Below are 27,366 nucleotides of genomic sequence, written 5' to 3' on the forward strand. Positions count from 1 at the left end.
TGAATGTTGCTGCTATTATGCTGTGCTTGTGGGCTTCCCACTGGCATTTGGTAGTGGGGTGGTGCTGCTGAACTAGGTTGGAATTTAGTCAAATCTAGCAGAGCATTTACATTTGTAATCATTTTAATATCCAGGACTGATAGATTTGCATTTACATTGCACTTTTGGGGAGCCCATTGAAAATGGCTGTGAGGGTGGAATTTGAACTTGTAGCATACAGTGGTTCCCTAAAATATAGAACAGTGCAATCATAACCATCTCTATTGTGAAGTCTTACTGATTACAATGGGGTTTATTCCATCAAAGATTGCTACCTAAATATGTCTTCCCAAGTACTTTCCACAAAGTGATATCCTCTTCGTGTTCTGTTCAACCTTTTTACCTCATATCTTATTTTACTCCTTAATATCACCTCCCACATTCTACACTACAGATACAAAATCAGCTTGAGAAGGGTGATCAGAATTCACTACTCTGAACAAGTCTGCAGCTTCTCAGATGTATTGTTTTGAGTGCTTTAATTAATTTTGAATTCAAATTCTGAGGTTATTTTTCAAGAATAGCTTTTTAAAAAGCAACACTTAAAAAACCTGAAAAGCAAACATATCTCGTAACACCACCATCCACAAAGAAAGCTCCTAATGATTAAAAGATGTCTTTGCTATGAGCTTTTAGCCTAGGCAAATGACACAGCCCTACCTTAGGACACAGGGCTAAGTTCAGGAATCATGCTTCTTTTCTGTTTCCTTCCCATTTTTATAATATTGTTACAGAAGTTAATAAGCTCCTCTTCTTGCTTGTTGTTATCCTGAAAAATCCCCCATCCTGAAGTAAAATTTTACTCCCACCTACCTGCTGCATGAAGGCAGATATTGCCCCATCTGAAGCAAATTTCTTCCCATCTACCTATTGCGTGAAGACAGATATTGCCCCACTTGAGGAAAATTTACTCCCCTCTACTTGCCGTGTGTAAAAAAGGACAGTATTGCCCTACCTGATGTAAATTTCCTGCTGTGTGAAGAGAGAAATCCCCCCCTTCTCTCCCCCCCCCTTGAGGTAAATCGTCCCTCCCCATCTATCAAACTGCGAAGGAAATGCGCGCTTGCTGTTTATGAGGGAACACCATCGGAAACAAGTGCTGAACTACATCCGCTAATTTTGGGGTATAGGAGGGCACCCCCTTCCCCAACCTTCCTCCCCCCCACCGCGGCCTGAGGGGCGTGGCTGTGGCGGGCGGGAGCGGTTCGGAGAGCCAGCGGCGCTCCAGGCAACGTGGACGCGCCTCTCCCCCCGCGCCTCTACAGCAGCGGCAGCTGGGACGGTTAATTTTGCACACATCCCTCCTGCTCTTCCAACGGTCGCCCGCGCGCTGACGAGTTGTTTACTTCCTCAGCGGCTCCACCCCTCCACCTCCCCTCGGCTCTCGCGCTCGCCGATTGGCTCTTCCTTTGGCCAACCACGACGCCTCTCAGGTCATCAAACCTGTATGGGGCGGGGAGTGCGGTCGTAGGGAGGGAGGGGGATTACAGGAGTGCCTGAAAAAAAAAAAGAATAGCAGCAGTATAAGAAAGTGAACCTTCATTTCTTAAACGCTGATTGGGCAACTCGTGGAAGCAGTGAGGACTGATTGGTACATTACGGTGCTACTCATCTTCATCCCTTGTGGCCTTTTCTGTGTATGTGTTGTTTTTCACTCATTCCTCTGTACACGCAGGCATTGAAGGGTCCCCGCCTCCGCCCGGCGTATGTTTCAGTGTGTGAGGCGGTGATTGGCCGACTCCCAGAGCCCGCCTCCCACTTCTTCCCCCTCCTTCTCCCTTTCCCCCTCCCACCTTCTCACACACAAACACATCTTCACGGCATCCCGCGCCCAGCCGCCCGCTATTAATTACCTTCGCCTCTCATTTGTCCCGCCTCCCGCCTATCATTATGAAAGGCACGCGCACGCACACAACCCGCCGACCGGGAGTGGGGTGTGCGTGGCAGTGACTACGGATTGGACCGCTTGCGAAGCGGACTTCATCTCCGATTGGTTCCTCGCCCACCGGCTCCTCCATTCTCAGAACTTTGCTCTCCGGCCCACCACACACACAAACACACAGCCCCGCCCCCGCGCTGAAAGAAGCACCGCCTCTCGCTGGAGCTTTTTTTTTTTTTTTGGCATCTCTTTCTTTTTTTTTTTAAAGCGGCTCCTCTCCCTCCCTCCCGAAGGAGGCGGGGTCACGTGATGTTTTCGCCGTGGTGCCGCCGCGGCTGCTTGCCTGTGTGGAGAGCGAGCGAGTGAGGCAGAGCGGGGCGAGTGGACGGGGAGCCCTGCGCGCTCCGAACGGCTGGCAGTGAGTGAGCGGGTGGGCGCACGCCCCGCCGGTGGGCCGGCTTCGCGCCTCCCCCTGCGGGGAACGGCCGGCGTGGACGCAGACTGGGGCCACCCATGTCCAGCCGGGCCCGGGAGACCCTTCGCCTCTGAGGAGGGCGGCTCTTCCACCCCCCTCGCGCTCCCGCCCTCCCCCCCCCCCGCTGCACAAGCGCGGCGCCGCCTGGCTCGGCTGTCCGGACCCTGCCCTGGCCCCTTAAAATGGCGAGCGGGATGCTCGGCGGAGAAGGTGGCTGCACCGTGCTGGAGGCGAGAGACCGGGCTGCGGGCATTGCCGCTGGAGCACCAGGCGGCGGAGGCGGCTACAGCCACAACCAGCGGGCCAGCGCGTCCAGGCTTGCCGCTACTGCTACTGCTGCTACTACTGCTGCTGCTGCTTCTACCGAAGAGGACCAGGAGCTGATGGAAGGCGCCCCTTGCCCGCCGCCCGCGCAGCCCCCGCACCATCTGATGCTGCTTCTGAGGAGATCCCCCAGCAGCTCCCTCTGCCTCGTCCAGGAGGAGGACGCCTCGGCGACCGGGGGCAACGCCAGCGCGGGGCGAGGGGGCGCCGTGGCTTCAACGCGAGCCGGCCCCTCGGCGCCCTCAAGCCGGGCAGCTGCCCCACCGGCGGCGTCCGCTGTCGCCTTCGGGGACGACGTGAGGAAATGCGGCTACCTAAGGAAGCAGAAGCATGGCCACAAGAGGTACTTCGTGCTGCGGGTGGAGAGCCACCTGGCCCCGGCCAGGCTAGAGTACTACGACAGCGAGAAGAAGTTCAAGAGCAGCATGAGGGCGGCGGCGGCAGCGGCGGCGGCTGGTGGGAGCGCAGCCCTTTGCTGCCCACCCCCGAAGCGGGTGATTCCTCTGTACCAGTGCTTCACGGTTAGCCGGAGGGCAGATGCCAAGCACAAGCACATCATCGCCCTGTACACCAAGGATGAGTACTTTGCAATGGTTGCCGAAAACGAGACTGAGCAGGAGAGCTGGTACCAGGCAATCAGTGAGCTCATGAGCCAAAGCAAGAGGGGGTTCTTGGAGCAGGAAGACCAGGCTGATCCGCAGCTGGATGACGACGACGAGCATTACGGGACTGCTCTTCGGCCAGGGACCGTCTTCAAAGAAGTTTGGCAAGTAAATGTGAAACCCAAGGGACTGGGGCAGACAAAAAATTTGACTGGGGTGTACAGGTTGTGTCTTTCCACCAAGGCCATCCACCTTGTTAAGCTGAATAGTGAGGTGCCCTCTGTCCACTTACAGCTAATGAACATTCGGCGGTGTGGGCATTCAGAAAATTTCTTTTTCATTGAGGTGGGCAGATCTGCCTCCATTGGGCCAGGTGAGCTTTGGATGCAAGTGGATGATTCAGTGGTGGCCCAGAATATGCATGAAACCTTCCTAGAAACCATGAAAGCTTTGAAAGCCTTCTCTGAGTTTAGACCTCGCAGCAAGAGCCAGTCTTCCGGTGGTGGTAGCAGCACCAACCCCATTTCCTTCATCAGTACTAGGAGGCACCTGGGTAACCTGCCACCTAGCCAAACTGGCTTACAAAGAAGATCCAGAACTGAAAGTGTTACTGGGGGGACCCCTCCAACCACCAAGAGTAGTAGCTCTTACCGTTTCAGAACTTCCAGTGAAGGGGAGGGGACAATGACCAGACCATTTAGGTCAGTTACTGGAAGTTTGATTCATCTGAATACTGCAAGGATGAATTTGGGGCGTCAAGAAGGAAGTGGACGATATGTTAGAGCAGCATTTAGTGCATCTTATCACACCAGGTCTGCATCTCTGCCAGTGTCTCATTTCCCTTCCACTACTAGCCCCATCAGTGTTTCTTCAAGTAGTGGCCATGGATCAGCTTCCGATACCTTCATCAGGCCTTCCAGTTCATCCGTCTGTGGGTCCCCAAGTGATGGAGGTTTCATTTCTTCCGATGAATATGGTTCCAGCCCTGGCGACTTCAGGTACTTCCGTGTGAGGAGTAATACCCCAGATTCCTTGGGCAATACGCCTCCAATCAGAGAAGAAAATTGTTTAAATGAATATATGTCTATGAGCAAGCAGCAAATGGATAATAATAGTTCAAGAGATGATTACCGGGAGGCTGAAAAATGCTTCAGAAAAAGAACTTACTCTCTAACTAAGCCTGCTTCTATACCAGCACAGCAGAAAACAACCCAAACAGCAACTTCATTAGATGAAGTTTCTTCAGGAAGCCATGGACGCCTGCCTTTTTCTGAATCGCCAAAATTCAAAAATAACCCTGAACCAGTGTATGGGGAATCTGCCCTTGATTCTGTATGCAATCAAAGCAGGAATAAAGCCAGAGATGATGGATACATGCCAATGATGCCAGGAGTTGCATCTTCTTTTGCAAGCAACAGTGATTATCTGCCAATGACTCCTAAAAGTGTGTCTGTTCCAAAGCAGATAAACAGTTCCTGGCCATCATCACAGGCTGATTCCAAAGGATATATGATGATGTTTCCTAGGGCTATCTCTTCACCTGTACGTAGTCCTTTAACTGGCTTTAATAAAAGTGGCAATGAGAAGTTGGCGAACAATGAGTATATGGATATGTCACCTGGAAACTCAGCTGCTCCAAAGCAACCTAGTGATTCAAATTATATGCATACCAACACCAGTTCCAAAAACTTTAGCTCATATTTCTCTCTCCCACGAAGCTTTAAGACTCAGTCAGGAGAAAATGGTGAGCATGATGAATATGTTCCAATGTCATCACCAGGAAAATTATTGTATAGTGGAGCTGAAAATGACAACAATATCAGTAATGATGTTCTGGCTAATGGCCATTCCAAATCATCTATGCTGAAAGCTTCAGATGAAGGACTTGAACAGAACAAAATTACCAGGCCTACAAGACTTCCATTAGGTACTAGAGGTAGTAACACTATACCAAGAATGTATGATCGTACAATTCCACTTGAGCCATCTAGTCCTGGTGAATATATAAATATCGACTTCGGTGAAAAGGCAAGTAATACACCTTATTCTTTATCTGCAGAAGGATCGCCATCATCTCTTGGCTCCAGTAGTGACCATAGGCAGTCACCACTTTCTGACTACATGAGTGTTGATCTTGATGTTCAGTCACCAAAGGTTGCTAAAGAACTATCCAACTCCTTGACAGATATTTCAATTTATGCAAGTTCTAGTATTCCCAGAAATCCACCTGATTCAGATTATGCTAGGCTCTCATTTGGTACTGCTTGTGTTAGCAAAGGAAATGGTAGGATTGATGACTATACAGAAATGACCTTCAACATGGCAGCAATGCCACCTGGACCATTTACCACCGAAAGCAAAAATGGCTTAAAGATTGATAGTCCTCCTTCCATTGTTAATAGACTGTGCATTGTTGACCAATATGCTGGTAGCAGTGAGTTCTCTGTTCCTAGTCCTGATCCGCCAGTAGTACCTAAAGTTATTCGTGCTGATCCACAGGGAAGGAGAAGGCATAGCTCTGAAACATTTTCTTCCACTGGCACTGTTACCACTTCCTCTTCTTTCTTTACTGATAGTAGCAAAAGGCACAGCTCTGCCTCTTTTGACAATGTGTGGTTGAAACCTGAAGAACACATTTCAGATGGCCATGAAAGCAAGATGTCCAGAGATACTTCAACTGGATTTCAGAATGGCTTGAACTATATAGCTCTAAATTTACAAGATAATTCTCTAAACTGTGAGGAGAGCCCTAGTTCACCAAACTGCCACCTCCCAAATGGTACTTTGAATCTGGAAAGTGGAGTGTATGTGAGCATAGACTTCAGCAGATCAGATGGTTTGAAGTGCAACTCTGCAAGAAAAGGTTTGTATTTTTTTTAATCACTCACACAAATTAATGCATGTATAATTTCAATATATTATTGTAAATCACCATTTTCTTCTTTAAATTTGCCCCTTTTCCTATTTAGTGCAGTATTTTCACTGGCAGCATCACATAAGGAGTGTTCTGCATGCACAATTCAGGCCCAAGTGTTTCCTATCTTTTAATTTGAAAACATGTATTGACTGCTTTTTTTGTTCAGTTGTCATTATGAGTATGGGGTAGTAAACTAATCACAGAATATATGAGAAGTAGTAAATTGTTCTCATACTTGTCTTCATTACCAACTTTGGGGTCACTGCCGCACTCCTTTTTCAACATTCTAATAAAATATAGACATCAGTTCATCTAAATAACAATAATTTATTTGGAATCTGACTACTTTAGATGTTATGAATGGATTGGAATTTATCCCCTGGTGCATGGTTGTGGGTACCTTTTAAGGGAGGAATCTGCTTTCTGAGGTTCTGCGGAACAAACCTGCTACTTTCAGCCACAATTCCCCTTGCTCCTTCTACAATGAAGTCCAACTTAAAGCCACATCAAGACTGCAGTTTACCTTGAGATGTGCAGAATAAAGTGATATATTTTATTCATGTATAGCAGTCTTATGTAATTTTTAAAAAGTCACTGTTTTCATAACTGCATTATACATATAATCTGATTTTTAACAAGGGGTTAACAGTTGTGGTTTCCCTTGCAAAGCTTTCTGGGAAATGTAGTTTTGTGAAGAGGTTGCAGGTTTCAGAGCATTACGAAAATCTCTTCCTCCTCGTTCCAAAGAGAGGTGTGTGTATGTGTATTTGAGGTGTAGGTAATTCTGACAGTTAAACTGGCATGCATTTCTAATGTAGATGCTAATTTGGAAGGCATACAGCACCATTCTCTCCATACTGTATTTTACAGAAAAGTAAATGGAGTTCAGTGGGCTTGCTTCCTAGTATGCATACATAAAATTGCAGCTTTAACAATGGTTTTCTCATTTGTCCTGTGAGTTCAGTGACAATTTTTTAAGAAGGCTTGATTTAGTTGTGCATCACAGACACTTCTGCTGTGATACCCTGGTAATAGCTCCTTAGAATGTAGCGATGCAGAATGGAAGACATGAGAAGGCTTTTAGTACAGTATTCTGACAGTCGTAAGCATTCTAGATTACTTCAGCTAGAATCTTACAGCTGCAATAGTGTTATAGTGCCTTGATCAAACCCTTTCTTTTAAAACCTAATAACATGTCTGCAGACTTGGTCTTAGTTTATAGTTTGTTTGTTTTTTAGCTTTTTCTGGAGGAAAAAGTGGAAGTCAGTTGTGTTTCACTATAAATCTTAATCTAAATACTGTTTTAATGGAGAGTGGCTATTCAGTCATTGTAGCTAATTATTTGTGCAAATAGTACTTTTAAAATCCAATATAACACAGTTGAGTACTGTAATAGGTATCCTGCTTTTGTTACTTAGAAAATTATACCTGTATCGTTTGATACAAAGACATGCAAAGAATGTACTGGACTCTGATAAACTGTCTGAAATGCTGAATCAGGGCTTCTAGGTACCCCTTAACTCAATCTGAATATATTCAGAGGCTTTAAGAGATTGCATGAGTTTAGATTCTTTGGCGTGTCTCCTATTGGGAAAAGATTACAGTATATAAAAGACAAGTCAGTCTGTTAGCATTGCTTGGGGTTTTTTTAAAAGTTTCTTATTTCCTTTGGTATACTTTTCTCTTTGCTCCTCTTTTTGCTGTGGTTAAATCCAAGTTGTTTGACTGCTCTTCTAAACCAGTGAATGACAGCATACTTGGAGTATCTTCCTCTTGTATGTTAAACTCCATTTAATTAGAAACAGAAGTGGTAAAGAAATGTACTGAATTTGGCCTTCTCTTGAATTTTTCAAACTTGGATTGTACTTTGCTCAATATAATTCCAAAAAAACACCAGTGTAAGGGGGGGGGACTTACCCTCCAGCTCTGATCATACTACTAGTTTTAAACTTTGGACGCTTTCATCAGTTTTTCAACATCTATTGAAAACATTTGCCTGTTACTGCTGCAACTGAAGCATAACCAAGATGATTACAAGTTAAGTTTTTTAAAAACATGCCTGACAGCAGTTTGCATATGGCTAATCATGTGTGTCTGTGTACTTCTTTATGTGAATCTTTGGTCCCGATAATCTTTAAAATATGGAAGCGGTCAAGGAAATTCAGTCATTGGTAATAGTAGCTGAGTCTGCTAGGTAGATTTCAAGTTAGTGAGTACTTCATTGAAAAATTCTTTTAAAGTGTATATAAGGAAGAGATTTTGCTAGAGGCAGGGGGCACAATCCAGCAGAGACTTTGAGAGTGCTTAAGCTCATTGACTTTCTGCTGGAATGTGGTCAAATCATTCATTATTTTCATCTGACTGTTACATAGCCAATCAGTAGATTCAGACAAAGCCCTGGTTTCAGAGTTAAAAGAAATGCCTTGGTAGTTGAAAATAGTAATGAGCTTTTGAACTCCTACAAGTAGAGATTTGAAGCATCTCCTCAGTTAGAACAGCAGAGCAGGTGGGGAGGCAAAGCAAAATAATGAAATGTTAGCGTTCCACAATAGGTGACTTCTGCTTTTGGGGCTGCTACATTCTCACTTCACCAGCAAGAGCAAAAATTGCAGAACTCAACAGCATGCCTGTCCCATGCACAAGTCTGCTTGAGTTCCTTCGAGGGTGGGGCAGGTACAACATTGTTTATGCATTCTGTAGCTTACTAATGATCCCAGTTTGACCTTGGAGGTGTAGAATTCACTTCAGTATACTGTGATAAAAGTCAGCCATGAAACATGACTGATGTAGTCACATTTATTTTTCAGGTGCTTTCTCTAATGTGACAGTATTTTTCAAAATTTTAAATAATTCTTTTTTTATTAGAAAATTTTGACTTGTAGGTAAAATCTCAGTAGTGTCTCAGATGTATGAGATAGGGCGGGGGAACTGTGACCTCACACTCTGAAGCATCATACCATTCTTGTTGAGACAGGTAGGTTAGAGTGTGTGCATTTCTGTTTAAAACTCTACAGCAAGGTTTGAGTTTCTGGTCACTTTTGTTGAACTCCACATTTTCTCATCAGTTTGTATACGGTCTTGTAATAACATATGCAGTTTTATTTCCCTCTTGAAACAGATTACTGCTCTTAAAGCAAAGCTCAAAAAGTTTCATAAGATACCTGGAAATAAAACTTGAAAGTGCTTATAATTCAAGACTGTAAAATTGTTAACACAAGAACTGTTGAATGTCTGAAGTTTCATTGTTAGAAGCCTGGGCCCCTCTACTTACAGTGATTGCAAAAGCCTCAAGTTCCCATTTTACCTTGATCCACATAAAAAGCTTGAAAACAGTTCCTCCTCTGTTGAGGTTATTACTCTGCTCCTCCTCCATCAATTTTGTGAATGGGAAAAGTTGAAAGAGTTGATTCACATCTCTGAATGACTGAAACTAGGGAAGTAGTACCATATAATTTTGTGATAAATTGAAGGTGACTTCTTATAGACTTAACTAAACATTATTCACAAGTGAGTGTAACATAAAACACCAACCACTTGTGTCACAGAAAATCCATTTTAGGAGTAGGAGAGGGGGTTTCTAACCTTTTCTGCATAACACCCCCCCCCCCCGGTTCCATATACATATTTATCCATGTAAGGAATATTTATCTTTTAGAATGCCACTGAGGTGTTCTGGGGTGGAGCTAGAAAAGCATCAGGCAGGGAAAAGGTTAAAGACCCTCTCAATGATCAAATATTTCTCCACTCCAAATTGTTCCCTCTGAAAGGAGGTTTTCTGTAATACAAGTAGCTGCTAGAGTTAAGTTAGATCCTTTGGTCCAAGCTGACGTGATTTAAATTTATTTAAGCTTCACTGATGTAAGGTTTTCAAATATAGTAACCCTTCAAAATGTTTGCTTTTGTTATAGATCACTTTCCCCAACTAATGCACTTAAAATATGTTCATATACTTCTCCTTTATGTGTAACAACATCTTTTAAATATATAAGCTCTGGTTGCAAATGGCAATAAAGATGTTATTAAAAAAAAGAAAAGTACAAGAATGCTAAAAGATTTGGAAATATTGGAAGAAAGAATGGAGGCCAGCCATGTGCATTACCAAGTTCATAATTTACATGAAATATCACAGTTCATCTAATATATTTTCCCTTACATGAGCTCTGGCTGTTACATGAGCCATGCATGTTCCTCTCCCCCTGGTCTCAACAGATCACTTTCTGGTTTGCCAAATTACTGTTCACAGTTTGATTGCGATTTGTAATCTTGGCTAGTAGGAATTGCTGTTTGCCAGTTTTGGCACCCTAGCATACAGTGATTTGGAAAGCTGAGAAGTGAGTACAGGAGGGGAAGAAGACCTTAAGCAGCTGTTATATCAGGTTGTCATAGAGAAACGGTGTGGGGCTATTCCATCTGCACAGCTGGGAGACCAGAAACTTTTGCTCCCTTCATTAGAAGTTCTTGTAACTGAGTTTTCTTATATCCTCATGCCCCAATCCATTTTACTTTTGTGTCATGTCTTTTTAGATGATAAGCCTGAGAGAAGAAACTGTCTTCCTTGTTAGTGAGCCATTTTTGCTGCCGAACTGGGTAAAAATGTTTAGATAAATTATATTGTATTGTTTGAATGACTCTGAATGAACTATCTGAATACTTGGCTTGAACTTGTACCTGCAATCACAGTATATCTCTTCACCTGCAATTTAAGAACCTTCCTGTGAAACAGAATAGGTTTGCTCACTAATGTGAAAGTGAATTGATTCTTGACTTTAAAAGAAAAAAAGTTGTATATATGGAACATAACAGAAAAACCTGCAACAATATTAAACATTCCAGTGCCCATTTAGTGGTTGTGTTGCATTTCTGATATTCTTCTAGTTGGTGTTCAGGCATGTTGTTCACAACTTTCTTTAAACTCATTATACTTCTTTGTTGTATCTCCTTCACCAAAGCAAAGTACAGAACCTGTTACCTTTTACTGATGTTGCTAATCAGCACTGGAAAACGTAGCATGTTGCTGGAAGCTGCATCATTGCATGCTAAGTCAATACTTTTTTGCTGCTTAAGAAAAACAAAAACAAATTGTTTATCTACATTGGGAGTCCATTGTAACTAGTTAACTAGGCAAATTCACATGCTGAAAACTGCACCCTTGTATTCTGGTACACTTGTCTCCTTGAAATGCTTGGAACTTCAGTGTAAGCATAACTGAGCACTGGATTTTGGCCTTTGATGAGAGCTTAACTGAAGATAATGAAAAGCATTTGGTCACTTTATTGCTAGGACACTGTTAGGATAGGAGATCAGAGTGACTGAAGGAACAAACAAGAATAAGGCAGCAGGAGGCAAATAACAGATATGTAGTTGCCACAGGAACTGAGTTACATAGGACCTTTAAATCCTGCATATTTTGTTTATAATTTTGTGCAAGCAAAAGTGCCATTCAACCAGAAGTGACAAAAGCATTGTACCTCCATGAATTTGGGAAGAATTTATTATTGGCAAGGGGAGAGAAGGAGAGGAGGAAGACTGTGTTTTAGCAGATGGTGGGTGAGCTGGGCTTGAAATCCTAGCTTGTATCACTTATTCATTATAATTAGATACCTGGGATCAGTTTTTCCCACCAAATCCTTAGTTTGCTTATACAGTGGTACCTCAGGTTAAGTACTTAATTCGTTCCGGAGGTCTGTTTTTAACCTGAAACTGTTCTTAACCTGAAGCACCACTTTAGCTAATGGGGCCTCCTGCTGCCGCCGCGCCGCCGGAGCCCAATTTCTGTTCTTAACCTGAAGCACTATTTCTGGGTTAGAGTGTGTAACCTGAAGCGTATTTAACCTGAAGCATATGTAACCCGAGGTACCACTGTAGTATAAAAGCAAGACCTGGTTTTCTAAAGTAAAATGTTTTTAATATTTAAGGGAGAATATTTGCAATTAAGAATGTCCAAACATTTCTTTATAAGAAATAGGATGGTATTGACAGCTTCTGTTCAATGTAGGCTAAAGTTTTTAGAAGAGTTGCGCAATCTTACTTTGTGGCTGAGGGGTGGGAAGGAGGAAGGATAAATCTTTACCACTGTTTGTCCTAAAACTGTGACTCATCTTTAAAAGGTCTGTATGACCCAGAGTGCCTCCGCCTTGGCCCACCCTGCAAATTGCTGTTTGTTTTTTAAGTTTAGTCACATGTAGCTTTATTAGGCATCTTAAAGGCAACCTAATGATCACCTTCATACTATACATGTTGAAACAGAAACATCCGTGTTTTAGAGAAGCAAATTGGCATATACTGGATACTGTAGCATCAGATTGTGAGACAATTATTGGGGTGGTCATCTTTTTCCTGGCGGGACTTCTGTGCCTTTAACACCTTTATGCCAAGAAGCACTTCAGCAGCTGGAGCTTGTTACATTGTTTTGACTATGCAAGGCACTTTATCTGTTGCAGGCGCAGAATTACATTAGGGAGGCATAATAGCTACGTGCCTAACTGCCTTGCATCTGATGGCCCAGATGTAGATCTCCTTTTTTCTGAAGAATTAATACAACTTTTATATTTGGTTTTTCAGGCTGTGTACAAATGTGCACACGTATACCAAGAAACTCCCCACCCTGCCCCATGGTTGGGTAGGGAGGGGAAACATTGAGAGTGTTTGAAGTAAGAGAGGTGTCTGTGGGAGGTAGGTTTAAGAGCCAAATTGCTGATTCAGAGATATCAGTGGTACAGCATTTACACCACTGTCCCTCTTCAGTCTCTCCCTCCCTCCCTCCCCTTCTCCTTCTTCCTCCCTCCCACCCCTCCTCTGGATCTCTGGATGTGTGTCACGTACACCTTCCACATACATTTCAACCTAAGCTAAAACTCCTTATCCTGACATACTAGCTTGTACAGTGAGAAGTATTTGATCTCAGGCAACATTCAGACATGCTGCCCACTTCCTGAAAGGGCTATCCTGTAGGTTGTTTCTTAACATGCCTTTCAATACTTTAGTGACGGGAGAGAAATGTAGGTACATAATAGACATAGTGGTATTGGAAGGGGGTTGGTTTTAACCAATTCAATAAGTGGCTTTTGTGGAAGGAAAAGGCAGAGAGATTTTATGGAACCATTGGAAATGTACTGCATAAAACAGCATAATAAAAACATGTGGGTTTCTACTGTTTTAATGTGTGGCAAATGAAATCTCCAAAGTAAAAAAAGTAAAATCTCAGTAAAATTTCCAGGAGAGTAACATTTTGATGCATTTCTTTCCTACCTTTTCCTCCTACAAACAGTAGCAGAAAGATTTTGCAAATGAAGTAAATGTTTGCAAAACCTTTTAAACTTGCTTGTCTCATACAGTTTGCAGAATCCAGCTTTACTCAGTTCTGACTTTTGGGTTGGTGAGGTGTGCTTTTGTGTGTTGGCTGGTGCATGAGATTCCCATGCTTACTGGTTTTTGACCATGTATACCAGGGGTTGTCAGCCTGGTCCCTACCGCCCAGTAGTGGGCGTTTTAGGATTCTAGGTGGACGGTAGGGGGTTCTACGGCACAAGCTGAATCCTCCTTCCATCAAGCACTGGTGGGCAGTAAGGAAATTTTACCATTAAGAAAGATGCATTAGTGGGCGGGTGGTAGGTATAAAAAGGTTGCGCTGTGGGTTAATGCCTCAGTGCCTAGGGCTTGCCGATTGAAAGGTCGGCGGTTCGAATCCCCGTGGCGGGGTGCGCTCCCGCTGTTCGGTCCCAGCGCCTGCCAACCTAGCAGTTCGAAAGCACCCCTGGGTGCAAGTAGATAAATAGGGACCGCTTACTAGCGGGAAGGTAAACGACGTTTCCATGTGCGGCTCTGGCTCGCCAGAGCAGCGATGTCACGCTGGCCACGTGACCCGGAAGTGTCTGTCAAGACTGGCCCGTACGGGCAGGGGTACCTTTACCTTTACCTTTACCCCGATGTATAAAGCTGTAGGCACTTCAAGACTTAATGTAAGAGATACCTATATCTATGTATCTGTAAGTATACAGTGGTACCTCGGGTTACAAACACTTCAAGTTAAGACTCCACTAACCCAGAAGTAGTACCTCGGGTTAAGAACTTTACCTCAGGATGAGAAAGAAATCACGTGCCGGCAGGAGGCCCCATTAGCTAAAGTGGTACCTCAGGTTAAGAACGGTTTCAGACCTCTGGAATGAATTAAGTTCGTAACCAGAGGTACCACAGTATATATAGAGAGAGAGAATGCCCATGCCTTACTGAATGTTGATCCTTCTTATATTTAGTTTGGGGTGATGGATGATCTGCTCTCATTTAGGAAAGAGCTGTAGTTCAGTGGCAGAACTCATGCTTTGCATACAGAACCTTGCAGGTTCAGTCCCTGGAACTTCAAGGTAGAAATAAGAAAGATATGATCTGACGCAGGATAACATAACTTACTATGCCATCATGTTCTTTTTCTTTTTTCTAATATCCTTCTTAGTGTATTTTTTGCTATTTAGGACTTTCCGTTACATAGTAGCTCTAGTGTTTAAGTTGTTGTAGACAGAAGTTGGATTGAAATCCACTAGTAAATCTGAGTGATTTGCAGATTCTGACTACAAATTGAGTAACGAGTAACACCTTGTTCCTCCATTATAGTAAGTGTATTTCCCCAATCCCCATCAATTTTTGCACTTGTCTCCAGTTGATGGATCTTAGGAGTCTAGTAAAAAATAAAAGACATTTTCCTGCACCTGGTTTAAGTGAATCCTAATATTTCCTGCTCCCTGCCCTTTTCCATACTTTTCAGCCATTACAGCTCTTAATCCTTCCCATGTTTATTTCTGCTTGAAAAAAGTCCTTCAAAAATATTGCAAGCTAGGCTGTAGTGATATTTTCTAGCTACTTTTAGTATTGCTTATGAGGGCATGATCTGGAAACTTGTTGTTCAAGGTATCAGAGACAGATGTTCTTGGGTTCTTCTAAATTTGTGTGTGTAATCATTAATTCTAGTTACTTACTGTGCAGCTGTGTATATCTGTGTTCAGTTGTTACGTTATGAAATCACGGAAATTCACAATCAATGGTGGAACTCTGTAGTTTTAGACACTAGTCTTTGGGGGAGGGGCTTTAGATGGCAGGTGTTAATTAGCAATTAGCATTTATCTCCCTCCAACACTTGTTCTTTACATTGGCTTTGACAGTACTGATAGGTGAGAGAGGGAAAAAACAAATTTGCCAACTGTAATTTAATAAAGAAACACTCTGAACAAGTGCAGTTTTGCACTTTAAACTCATTAAATTGTAGCTCTATCATGACTACAGAAAATAAATGATGTTTGCTCCTGCTCTCCTGATACTAAACAGATTTACTTGGGAACGAACACCATGTTGTTGTAGGAAAGCATAATGTTGTTTTTTAAAAGGAATGAATGTTTTGTTGACAGTATCAACTCCTGTGGGCCATGACATGCCCACAGCGGCCCAGCTGCTGATGCTGGGCTTGTCTGCTGCTGCCTTCATCACCTGCCATTCTTCTGAGTGGTGATTTGGAGGCCTCCTGAGCTACAGGACTCTGGACCTCAGCCCTGGCTATCAGCCCTAGTGGAACCACTGATTAGAATTAGGACTGGTTCAGTTATGCTAGGAATTTATATCTGAGTCAAACATGAAGGGTCAGCACTGTGAATGCAGCTCTGTGTGGAATACATATATAGGCTTGCGGTGTGAAGGACTAGATTGTGCCCTTTGTGCATTTAAACATCTGAGAAGATCTTCATCATTGAGATAGGATCACTCTATTAGTTGCTATGAATGCTCTACAACAGTGATGGCCAAACTTTGCCCTCCAGCTATTTTTGGACTACAGCTCCCATCATCCCTAGCTAACAGGACCAGTGGTCAGGGATGATGGGAATTGTAGTCCCAAAACAGCTGGAGGGCCAAGTTTGGCCATCACTGCTCTACAACATTGCTTGAGTCAGCACCCTGTGATATTTTCCCTGTGACACTATTCAGGTGCAGAGTGCTTTACTTAATTCATCCTCACAACAGCCCTGTCATCATTACAGTGGTACCTCGCAAGACGAATGCCTCGCAAGACGAAAAACTCGCAAGACGAAAGAGTTTTTCGTTTTTTGAGTTGCTTCGCAAGACGAATTTCCCTATGGGCTTGCTTCGCAAGACGAAAACGTCTTGCGCCTTTTTTTAAAAAACGTCAATGCATTCCTATGGGAAACCGTCAATGCACAGTGGTGCTTCGCAAGACGAAAAAATTCACAAGACGAGAAAACTCGCAGAAGGAATTAATTTCGTCTTGCGAGGCACTACTATATTCCCATTTTACAGATGAGTAATTCTAGTTGAATGAGCCATTTACCCAAAACTTGTTTCTCACTTTGTATTTTGTACTGGGTTGGGGTACCCAAGTATAAACAGCCCAAGTGAATACAGAAGGTCCCAAGTTTTGTACTGTGACGTGGTGACTGAAGGATCAGTTTACTTTTTGTTTGGTTTTAAATGCAAACTTTCCATGTGTTTGCCCTTCAAACTTGACACAGCTTGTGTGTATTTTGTACTTGTACCCATAGCTGTGTACAAAATATAGAGAGGGAAATACTTCAGGGTGGATTTAAACATGCTACCTTTAATCCATGTGTTCAAGACATTGCAGGGCCAGAAGAGTGAAATTTCTATAAGAGAAGGAGGTGGGTGGGTTAGAAACTCGCATTCCCATTGCATGCAAGAGATCTGGAACATGGGAATAGGGACAGAGGAGAGGCCACATATTATACTGCGCTTCTCTCTCCTGAAAATGTCACACTTCTGGCTCCGCTTTGCCTCAAGAGAAGCAGTGACTGACTGGGCTGGGAAGATGCCCATTGGAGGTGGAATATGAAGTTCCACTGTAAGACCACTCTACTATATCTACAGTTACAGTTACAAAGGGATCTGAATTCACTTAATTGGAGTCTAGTCTGTTTAGCAGCAAAGTAAAGCGAGTGTGTCATCTGTTGTGAAGGGGTGTTCAGTAGAACAGTCTAGCTTGGAGTGTTTCCCTCAGCCTCTGGCCAGAGGCAGCTTAATTTTCTGTTTGCCTGTTTTGAATTTGCCATACTATTATTGTAGATCTGAATATATCCTGTTGCCACTAGTTCTCATCAAGAATCGGATGCACAGTCTACTTGTTCAGGAGTGCGGTTTTTTTAAGGAGTGGCTCTGTTAGTGATTCTGAATAGAGGTTCTTTTGGGAGGGCAGGTGTGTATACAGTGGTACCTTTGGTTACGAACTTAATTCGTTCCGGAGGTCCATTCTTAAGCTGAAACTGTTCTTATCCTGAGGCGTGCTTTTGCTAATGAGAGGCCTCCTGCTGCAAGTGTGGATTTCTGTTCGCATCCTGGGGCAAGGTTCTCAACCAGGAGCAGCTACTTCCGGGTTAGTAAAGCTCGTAACCAGGAGCGTTCGTAACTAGAGGTACCACTATTTGCAAGAAGATACAAGGTGCACTATTGCTCTTTCTGTCTGGTGAAAGCCACTGCAAGTTTTTGTGTCAGTACAGTAAAGTAGGAGTCAATACAATAAAATGCTGTGACTTGTAGGAATGTTTGTGATTCCTTGACACTGATTTCCCCCCCTTTTTTAAGCGGGATAAGAATCTTTGAGATTGGACAGTTACATTTGAGTGGGCAATTCACATCAATTACAGCCTATGTGAATGGCACAGGATAACATGCTGCTGAGATTGCCAGAACATCTAGGGTCCTTTGGGGCAATCAGGGTCTGATCATCATAATCATTTTTCACAAATTCCAAATGCTTAGACTTTGTCTACAACAATCACTTCTGCTTTTGTTAACCCTTGATTGTAATGCAGGATAGGTCTTCTCCTTTTAAGGTGATTGGTTGCCTGAAGTGCATCAAGTTCCCCTATAGTTTTTTTGGGAGAGTTTTTGTTAGTAATTTTATCTCACCTGTCCTAAATGGCTTGGGCCCTATGTACCTGGCATATTGGCTTGCAATCATAACCAATCACCATTCCCAAAAATATGAATAAAAGGACACTTGCCCTTTCCCCAGATGGCTTGACAAAAGTATGAGCCTGTGCATCCTATGAAGCCATTGTAAGATCATCCCATTTTGGGTTTCTAGAGGCCTTGGCTTAGTAGGTATAAGCAAGGCTGGTGTGTGTGCCTTTTAATTGGGCATTAATAAAGTGCTGTAACTCACTGAGGTTTTGTTCACACTTGAACACTGCTGCTGCAACTAGTCCATATCTTACCCCAATGTGATCCTGGTATTCTTAAGGGTGGGCACTGCAGTCAGATGTGAGCCAGTTCTTAAGTTAGATGAAATACAGGCTGGGTTTGCAGGAGCAGGAGTACTGCATCACGCCACCGCCAGTTAAACACCATCAAAATAATGCATGTTTATGTGGCTACCACTGTGAGAACAGCATGCTGGACTTGATGGTCCACTTTGGCCTGATCTCGCAGGGATCTTCTTATGTTCCCAGACCAAGCACACTTGTTGTGTGTGACTTTTATTTAAAATGTGAACGTTGCACATGAACATTTTATGTATGTAATAAAAAACCCTAAAATTATTAGAAGCTAGGACAGGAGTGAAGAATATAGCAAAGCAAATGTGTAGGTGAATGATTTAAACTTAAGAATAACTGAGACACTAAAAAGTGCATAGCAACATAAAATCAAATTTTAAATTTTAGTTCTCTAGGGTATGTTCTGCCCTCCTTGTAACAGTGTTGTTACATGAAGCACTATGCTTTTCTCTGGAAGAATATATGACCAGCATTCACTTATTAGGGAGAAATTAGGCGTGCACTTGGGGACTGGAGTAGGAACTAAGTTGGCTCTCCAATGATTCCTTCGCACAGCCCTGCACTAGTATTTGTTTCATGAAATAGTAGGGGAGCCTCTTCGCCCATATTCATTAGGACTCTGCCATTTGTTTTGGATGAGGCACAGGCCCCAAATGACTATTCTGCTTTGGAGATACTGAGACTGCTTCACATTTTTAGACTTCCCCAAAGTGTTTCCAAGCTTTTCTGTAAATGTAGATTCCAACCCGAGATGCAGGAGTGTAGTTTGTGAATGACAGCTGTAGCTTCTAACCTCTACCAGGGCTCTCCTCTTTGTTGAATGTGTTCGGAGCAACAGCTGTGGCAGTTGGAGTTGCTACGCCTTCCAAGAACAGCTTGAGAAGTACAACTGACAGGAAGATAGTTTGAACCCTGATCCTGGCCACTTTGTGAATGACTTTCCACAGCTAAGCCAAGCTCTTGAGGATCAGATATGTGGCGATCCCATGTCCTAAATAAAACTACGCTCCTCCTCTTACTTTTCCCCTCGATGCCCAGTCTAGCAGACTTCATTTCTTTATAGAAGGGGCTCTTAATGCATTCCGTTTTCATCCAATTATGCAAAAAAGAAAAGAGGAAAAAAAGTTATAGGCACTTGATTATTTCAATAGAGATGACACCTGAGGCTTTGGAAAATGAGGTGAGATGAGCCTCTGCCCCAGATCAGAGGCAAAGATAGATGTCATATCCATGCCAATGAGACGGGTTCAGGGGCAATTTATTTTTTTGTGCACATCCCTGGTAGAAATTGATTACTTCAGTGAAGATCAAACTTTGACTGCAGCTCATGGTTAGTGAGGGAAGAGCTTTAACATGAATCTGGCTCAACTCAGTGCAGGAGTAAAAAATGACTAGGGAGGAGCAAATCAGGTCTGACCTCCTCTCTGGCAACCCTCACACTTGTGCAGTCCCAGTAACCCTCAGTTTGAATTCCTGTGCTATGTGAACCAGGCTAGTGTGTTTTGCAACCTTCTGCCTATATGGGTTATAGTGCTTATTCAAAGCTGCTGAAGAATTGGTACCAAGTGCAGAAAGTCAGGAGTGTAATGAATGTTTTGAAAAGTTCAGTGGAAAAGTACTGAAGACAGTAAGGAACTGGCAGTTATTGACTTCGGGTAATGCTAGTTTTAGATATTAAACTTGTGGTGGAAAAAATAAAGTGGGGAGGAATCCAGTATGTCATTTCCCACACAATGTTAACTATTTTCCTTTGATATGTTAACTTCCAAGATATAGAACCAGATGCTGCATGTAAGGAAGAAACATCTCTAAAGTGTGAGGGAACAATGGTCCCGGAAACGATCTTTAGTATTTGTCCTTGCTTGTACTTCTTAGTGACAAAATCTGTTCTTTGGGGACATGAAGGCACACTTAGACAGAATAAAACACAAACACACACACAAACATTTAACCACAGACCTGATTTTTATTTGATTTTAAAAACTTTACTGAGGAATGTATAGTCCTGTGCTAGCTCTTCCTCCCCAGTGTCACAGAACTTTGAGTTTGTGCTCTGACAAATGACATTTTGGGGGCTAGAGAATCTTCTGGAGACCATTTCAGCTCCAGGTGGCTGTTCATCTCACATATTGAGTTGTTGGAGAGCAGCTGCCCTGCAAGCAGAATGGGCAGTTTTCCTTCTGCCATGTTTTTCATCCATTTGTGATGTCATGCAGAAAATCAATCGGTCTTCAGGGTCTGTCACATTGTTTGTTTTTTAAAATGTCACTTTTTAAAAAATCCAACCAAATATAAAAAAGTCACTTGGATTGTTGCCTCAGTACTCAGTATTGCTGGAATTCCTAATTTGTTTTTATTATTATCACCTACCGTATTTTTCGCCCCATAGGACGCACTTTTCCCCCTCCAAAAATGAAGGGGAAATGTGTGTGCGTCCTATGGGGCGAATGCAGGCTTTCGCTGAAGCCTGGAGAGCGAGAGGGGTCGGTGTGTACCGACCCCTCTCGCTCTCCAGGCTTCGCGCAGATCTCTGCAAGCCGTGGGAGCCCGCGCCATGCTCCCGCGGCTTGCGGAGAGTTGCCTACATGCCGAAGGCTGGGCGCACTGAGCTCAGCGTGCCCAGGCTTCACACAGCTCTCCACAAGGTGCGGGAGCCCAGCGCCGGGCTCCCGCACCTTGCGGAGAGTTGCCTGTTCTGGGGGCTGGGGTCGGGGGAAGCTCGGGCTTCCCCAGCCCCGCGCCTGGGGGGGAATAATTTTTTCCCCCTTTATTTCCTCCCCAAAAAACTAGGTGCACCTTATGGGACGGTGCGTCCTATAGGGCGAAAAATACGATAGGTAGATTTTCTTTGAAGAGGGGAGTTGGAGAACTGAATTGCTAGATCCCATTTCTAGTTACTGAATTATGACAGTGGTTTTCATAGTTGTTATATAAACCAAATAAAGAATATATTGGGGAGACAAGAAACACACACTGACCTTTGGGTTGCCTTTTCTGGTTGTTGATGTTGTGTGTATCTATCTACTGGTATAATATTAACAGGCTGTGAAAGCTGCTGTGATACTAAGCTTTCTTGGGATAAACTTCTCCACGTTGGACTCCCACTATCTGCTGAATGTGGTGAACTTTCATGTGGGTTACCTTAAGGAAACTAACACTTACTTTCCTGCTCCTATGTAGGGGGTGGTGGTATATGTAACGCATGGTACCTTACTTGAAGAAATCCCTCAAAACACTTGATGCCTCTAGTTTCAAATTGCTCCATTTTTAATTCTTCACCTTGTGAGGTTTCAAGATTCATAAAATGTTGATGGGAATACGTGAAAGAGCCATATTTCAGCTAAGATTCTCCTTGAAATCATTTTAAAGGAGAATTGCTTTGTGTAACATAAGGTGGAATAGATCAGGGCTATTAAGAGTAGCCACTGGACTGCATACCACATGCTAATTCTATTGTGACTTGGCAGGTGCTTCACAACTCCTTATTCCCGATTTTGTACCACCAGATTATCTGGGGAAACTGAATGTATGAGCTTTAGTGGATTGAAATACATGGTTCATGTGACATGAATGTTCTAGGCACCTTAAGTTTTGATGGGATACAATAAATCCTGGAGAAGAAAAAATGAGAGTGGTTCCTCCCAGCACCCTGGATCTAAACTTGGCCATCAGGATTGTACATGCATTGATTAATGTCTTAAGGATATCATGATAATTTCCTCAATTGTCAGTTGTGCTCTGCATACCATGTACAATAAACCAAACTGGTCTTTTTTCTGTTTCACTTGCACTAAAATATTTTTGTTCTTCCCTTAGACTGATGGCATTACTATGGAAACCATTGTGAGAAGAGCAGGCTTTCCAGCTGGTATCTCCATAACTGTGTGGTGCTTTTGGAAGCAGAGCCCATCTCCAGTCAACTCCATTCACTTCCACCAGCACAGACGCAGACATGCATCATTGGGAATGATTTTTCATCGCGTGTTGGTTGAGACTACAATTGTGCTTTTCCAAATTAACTTTGGTCATATATAAGTTTTGATGACAGAGGTTTCTTTCCTCCCCCCTTAGCATATCTGTGTGGGAGAAAAGGTGAATGCTGTGTTCCTTCTACACTTCCCATAAGTTTATTTTGAGAAGTCACTTGGTATCTGAGAATCTACCTAATATGAGTTTTGCTTTTCTAGTACTTGAAGTGATAGCATAAATGTTTTATAAATGGTTTAGAATTATATTATTATTATTATTATTGCAGTTTAAAACCATTTTGAAGGGATGGGAACAACAGGCCAAGGCTTTGATCCTAAGCATGCTTGTTTGTAAGTCTCATTGAAATCTGTGGGTTATATTTTTGGGACTAGAGGCCTGCAGCCAATGTTTTGAATAGACAATTGCAACACATACAGCCTTCCCCACCCCACTACCTAATAAATAGGCTACCAGAGAATCTCTTCCATGTACCCCTCCTCATGCATGCTCTTCCAATTGCCTGTCTATTTCTCTTACATGCATAAGAGAAGCTTATTGTTTAGCTTCACCCACTTCATGCCTTGGCCAGGATGGAATAGGTGGAGAAGCTACCACCTCTCTTTGCCTTCCTACCCACCTCCCTGATCCTCAACATTTGTAGCTGCGTTTGCAAAGAAGTCATTTATTGTTTGCTCCATCAGTGGCCACTTTTGAGAACAGCTGCTGCTAGAGCATACTGTAAAGATAATTTGCAATTTCTGAGGAATAAGTGTGTGTGAGTACATGTGCACGCACGCACGCACGCATGCACACACACAGCACAGCCTTTTCTCCTCTTCCAAGGCAGGTACATGTCCTGATCCTGTACCAACTGTAAGGAAATAAGAACCACTAAAATCAGTGGGACTTACAGGTAAACATGCATCGAACTAGTCTGTAACCCAAGTGTCTGTCTCTCTCTCTCACACACACAAACTCTATCTTTGGCTCCCTTCTGGAGAGAGAGACACATGCACAGATTGTGGTGATATTTCAAAGCCACAAGAACAATATGCTATAAGGGAGAGAAATGGTACTTAAATGAGACTTGGGGTGGGGGTGGGGTTGGTTAAATTTTGCTTTATGATGCAAGAGAGTTATGGATTCTGTCTTTTTTATTTTTATAATCCTATGTCCTCTTAAATTGAAAATTGTTGAGAATATCTCGAATGTAAAGGTAGAACTGATGAATTGGTTGTATCTTGATTATAGTTTCATTTTTCTTTATCTCCCTGTGTAGTCCCCCCCCCCCCAATTAATGATATTTTGGATTAGCAGGGAGTTGATTTCTTTATAAGTTCAAATGGGGGAGAAATGCAGACTTTACAACTGTATATTTTCCCTGCATTACAATGTTGATGTGCTGTAGAGCTTCTATAGAGAGGATTCCTTAAACTTTAGTGAAAGAACCCTTTTCATTTGGAGCTATTTTTTTTTTCTTTACAAAATTAGGGGACAGAAAGACTGTCCTATTATACCTAATGTGGGGAAAGGGATACGTTATCTTACTAGGATTATTGTTTAAATTGGGAATTAAAAATTCCTTAAACTTTAGTAGAAGAACCCTTTTCATTTGAAGCTTTTTTTTTTTTCTTTCCAAAATTAGGGGACAGAAAGACTGTCCTATTATACCTAATATGGGGAAAGGGATACATTATCTTACTAGGATTATTGTTTAAATTGGGAATTAAAAATTGTAGCCAGAAGCCAGGTGCCTCACTTACGTCATTAAAGAGCATGACACTAGTTATTGGTTCTGACACTAGTTGTTAGAACTTATAGTATATACTAATAATTAGAAGCACTGATAACTGAAAGGGTTGAAAGCAGTAAACAAATCCTCAGGCACCACACAGCTGGTATTCCTCTACGTTGTATATTGTACAAGTATTGAGTAAGGGTTGCCTCACCTTTTGACATCTGACCTTTCCAAAGTGCAGTGGGCCTACCACTTTACTTACACTATCACAGCCTTATGTGGAGGGGGGAATAAATAAATTAAGAGTGGGGGAAACCTCCCATTCCGCGCCTCCATTTTATTTATTTTCCATGTACCCAGTGGGTTTTCCTTTCTTACTGGCGTCTGGGAAGGAGGCATGAGAGCTCTGGAAGTGTCCCAGGACCCCCCTCCCTTTTTTCTTGATTTATTTATTTGCTTTTCTGTTACACATTCTCCGCTGATACATAAACTAAATACATAACACATAATACTGACCACATAAACTAATACAATCAAAACAAAACAAATATATCCTTTCATATACTTCCCTTCCACTTCTTCCATAGTTTCTTCTCCAATCGCTTCCAAACTGCATCTTCTTGTTTCTCTAAATTTTTCATTCTTCCTCTCTTTACCTCTTGTTATAACTTACGCTGCTGAAGTGCTCACATCCTGCTAGGTTAATTATCTTGTTATAATGATTTTTCATATATTCTATATATAACTTCCATTCTTCCTTAAGTTTTTTTTTGTCATCTCTGTTTCTTATTCTATTACTCATAGCCGCTAATTCCACATATTCCAACAATTTATGATACCACTCATCTTTTGTTGGAACGACATTCGTTTTCCATTTTGGTGCCAGTAAAATCTGAGCAGCAGTGGTGGCATACAGCAACAGACTCACTTGATTATTTGGGACTTCAGATGTTATTATGCCCAGGAGAAACAGCTCTGGGCTTTTAGGGAAAGATCTTTAAACATTTGTTTAAGCTTGTTATAAATACACTCCCAATATTCTTTAATCACGTTGCAGGACCACCCAGAGGCTGGTGAGGAAGGAAAACCGCTGGGTGTGTGGGTAAAGGGAAAATAAATGGAATAGCAGGCTCCCCCGCTTCCCATTTATTTCCTACCCCACCCTACCCCGTGTAAGGTTGTAAGTGGCAGACCCACCGTACTGGACCAGTTTGTATAACAAATTAGATCCTCCTGTCAGTTTTGATGTTCATGACTGTGTACTGGAATTTATTTTTGGTTAGTATTAATATACATGTCACACAGTGATATAGGTGATTTCTGACAAATATAGCTGGCATATAGTTGGCATCCATGAGTTTATGCAGAGCCCAGTAATCAGAAGGAGGAAAAGAAATATGCTGCAGAGTTTAAAAGCACAGATGAATATCTGAATCTAGAAAAGCAAGGTTTTCAAGAGTATAGTTAACTAGTTGCTGCTAAACAGATTTTGACTTAAAAACATGACCACTTTTCTAGACCACAATACTGTCTTGCCATGTACGTTTTGTTTGGACTCTGTAAATTAACAATGCAATAGGTACTTTACATCTTTTCATTTAAAAAATGAAAATTGGGTGATAGTTAAGAAATGATTCTGAAAAAGGTTTAACAAATGTTAACAAATATTAGATCCTGAGGCTGCCATGGTACAATATACAGCACTGATTTTACAAATGCTGAATAAATAAGCAAATGGGTAACCTCAACTCTACTGGTACAAATACTAACAGGTACAGCATAATAAATATGCAATCTTTTTTGTCTTAGTTTACAGCAACTAACTTATTCAGTATTGTGCTGGAAGATCATTTTCCAACTATGTAAAACATATCACTATGTGGGCAACCTTCCAGCCACCCGTTTTATGCTGCTGTATAGTACAGAAAAACCAATGATGGAACAACGTTTGTCCTGTAAATTTAATTTGATATTGACAGTTATTGTCTGTACAAACTAAAACATATATGGTTGAAACTGTTCATTATATTTGCTATTTCTGCTTCACTGATCTGTTAAAAAGTTTTGAGCTGATTGATCCGGCTGTGTCTTCCATTGTAAATATTGTTACATCATTTTTCATGGTAAAATGCAGCACATTTGCAATTTTGGGAGACTGGCTTGAAGCTCTGTATAGTGTTTATATTTATCTGAATTGGCTTTCCATAGAGCTACTCGCAGTAAATGTGTTCATGGTAGTGTTGGTGCAGTTGAGTCTTTATTTAAAATGGCTTGCTTGCTAAAGTAGTGCTTTTCTGTATACATTCATTCAACTTTTAAAGAGTGGATTTAAGTTTTAGTATCCTCTACATGCAAATTACCTGGATCTGTTCAGCCAAAAACTATTATGGCTCATTTAAAATGCTGCAAGAATACTTAGTGTGGCTCAAAGCATTCATTAGCCGATGGCACTGATCAATTCATTGTAGTTGTGGGTTTTTAATCTGATTTTTAAATGGAGCATGTGAAGGGCTGTTGAGAGCTGATACCAGTGTTGTAAGCCATTAATGTACAGCACTTGCTTCATTCACAGGAGTGGCCTCTTGATGTGGACAATGTAATATTCATGAAAGTATTATGGCCAACCCCCTAATCTTAAACACGCTTCTGAAATCAGGAAATGCAATAGTTGTTCTTGCTAAGATCTGGAAATCCCCAGTTCATGAGTTTCATTACTCACAAAACAGACCACTCTCTTCAAGAAAACTGCTTTTAAAGAAGGATATGAACTTATTCTTCATTAAAAACAATAATTTATCTTCAGGTGTTCTGCCAGTTTTGAAACACTAGAATGAATATTAATATCAGTCAAAAGCAGGAGTTGACTCAAACATTTAACTTTTGTAAAACTCATACTTTGGAAATAGCTCACGATCCCTGCATTTTTTTATTGGTTGAAGACATTTAGGCTCTTAATACAGTTAAATCACTAGAGGTGTAAGTTGCTCCTGGACCAAAATATGCTTCTTTCCTTCACTAGATATGCCCAAGTGTTTTAGTACAGGTCATCTAGAAGGCTTTCAACATAATCTCATGCAGAATTAGTCACACCTAAGGCCATGAAAATCAATGGGCTTTTCTAGGACCCAACGTTAAT

The 27,366-nt window shown here is 42.2% G+C and overlaps 1 protein-coding gene and 1 long non-coding RNA gene across 6 annotated transcripts in view; one reads left to right on the forward strand and one right to left on the reverse strand.

The window, feature by feature from the left end:
- LOC310669719 overlaps window positions 1-1,980 on the reverse strand; it is a 23,899-nt gene extending 21,919 nt beyond the window's left edge. Inside the window, exons 1-2 of one of the 2 annotated variants that reach the window (XR_014507314.1) lie at window positions 1,893-1,980; window positions 853-1,535 (exon numbers count right to left, since the gene is read on the reverse strand). This is a non-coding gene — a long non-coding RNA (uncharacterized lncRNA). Of the gene's footprint in view, window positions 1-503; window positions 1,536-1,892 lie in introns of those variants that run through there. The other variant, XR_014507315.1, reaches the window with a different exon arrangement.
- On the forward strand, window positions 1,948-26,467 carry IRS4 (insulin receptor substrate 4). 4 transcript variants are annotated; one of them, XR_014507194.1, is made up of 5 exons: window positions 2,213-6,182; window positions 6,588-7,498; window positions 9,102-9,210; window positions 10,761-10,823; window positions 22,340-26,467. XR_014507194.1 is itself a non-coding variant. In XM_083423426.1 (3 exons), the coding sequence occupies exons 1-2, from the start codon at window positions 2,576-2,578 to the stop codon at window positions 10,796-10,798; spliced, it is 3,645 nt and encodes a 1,214-aa protein (XP_083279552.1). In that variant the 5' UTR covers window positions 2,123-2,575; the 3' UTR covers window positions 10,799-10,823; window positions 22,340-26,467. The 4 variants fall into 4 exon arrangements, 2 of the variants coding, with proteins under 2 accessions (XP_083279553.1, XP_083279552.1); XR_014507193.1 differs by having other exon boundaries at window positions 6,588-9,210; XM_083423426.1 differs by lacking the exons at window positions 6,588-7,498; window positions 9,102-9,210 and having other exon boundaries at window positions 2,123-6,182.
- Window positions 26,468-27,366: the final 899 nt, after the last annotated feature.

This window comes from Podarcis tiliguerta (genome assembly GCF_965153285.1).
Source record: "Podarcis tiliguerta genome assembly, chromosome: Z".
NCBI lineage: Eukaryota > Metazoa > Chordata > Lepidosauria > Squamata > Lacertidae > Podarcis > Podarcis tiliguerta.

Bases quoted from the DNA above. Each gene is read 5' to 3' on its own strand.
- IRS4 (XM_083423426.1), top strand. From the start codon at position 2,576: ATGGCGAGCGGGATGCTCGGCGGAGAAGGTGGCTGCACCGTGCTGGAG. The intron at 6,183-10,760 runs GTTTGTATTTTT...ATGTCTTTTTAG, and splicing joins GTGCAACTCTGCAAGAAAAG to ATGATAAGCCTGAGAGAAGA.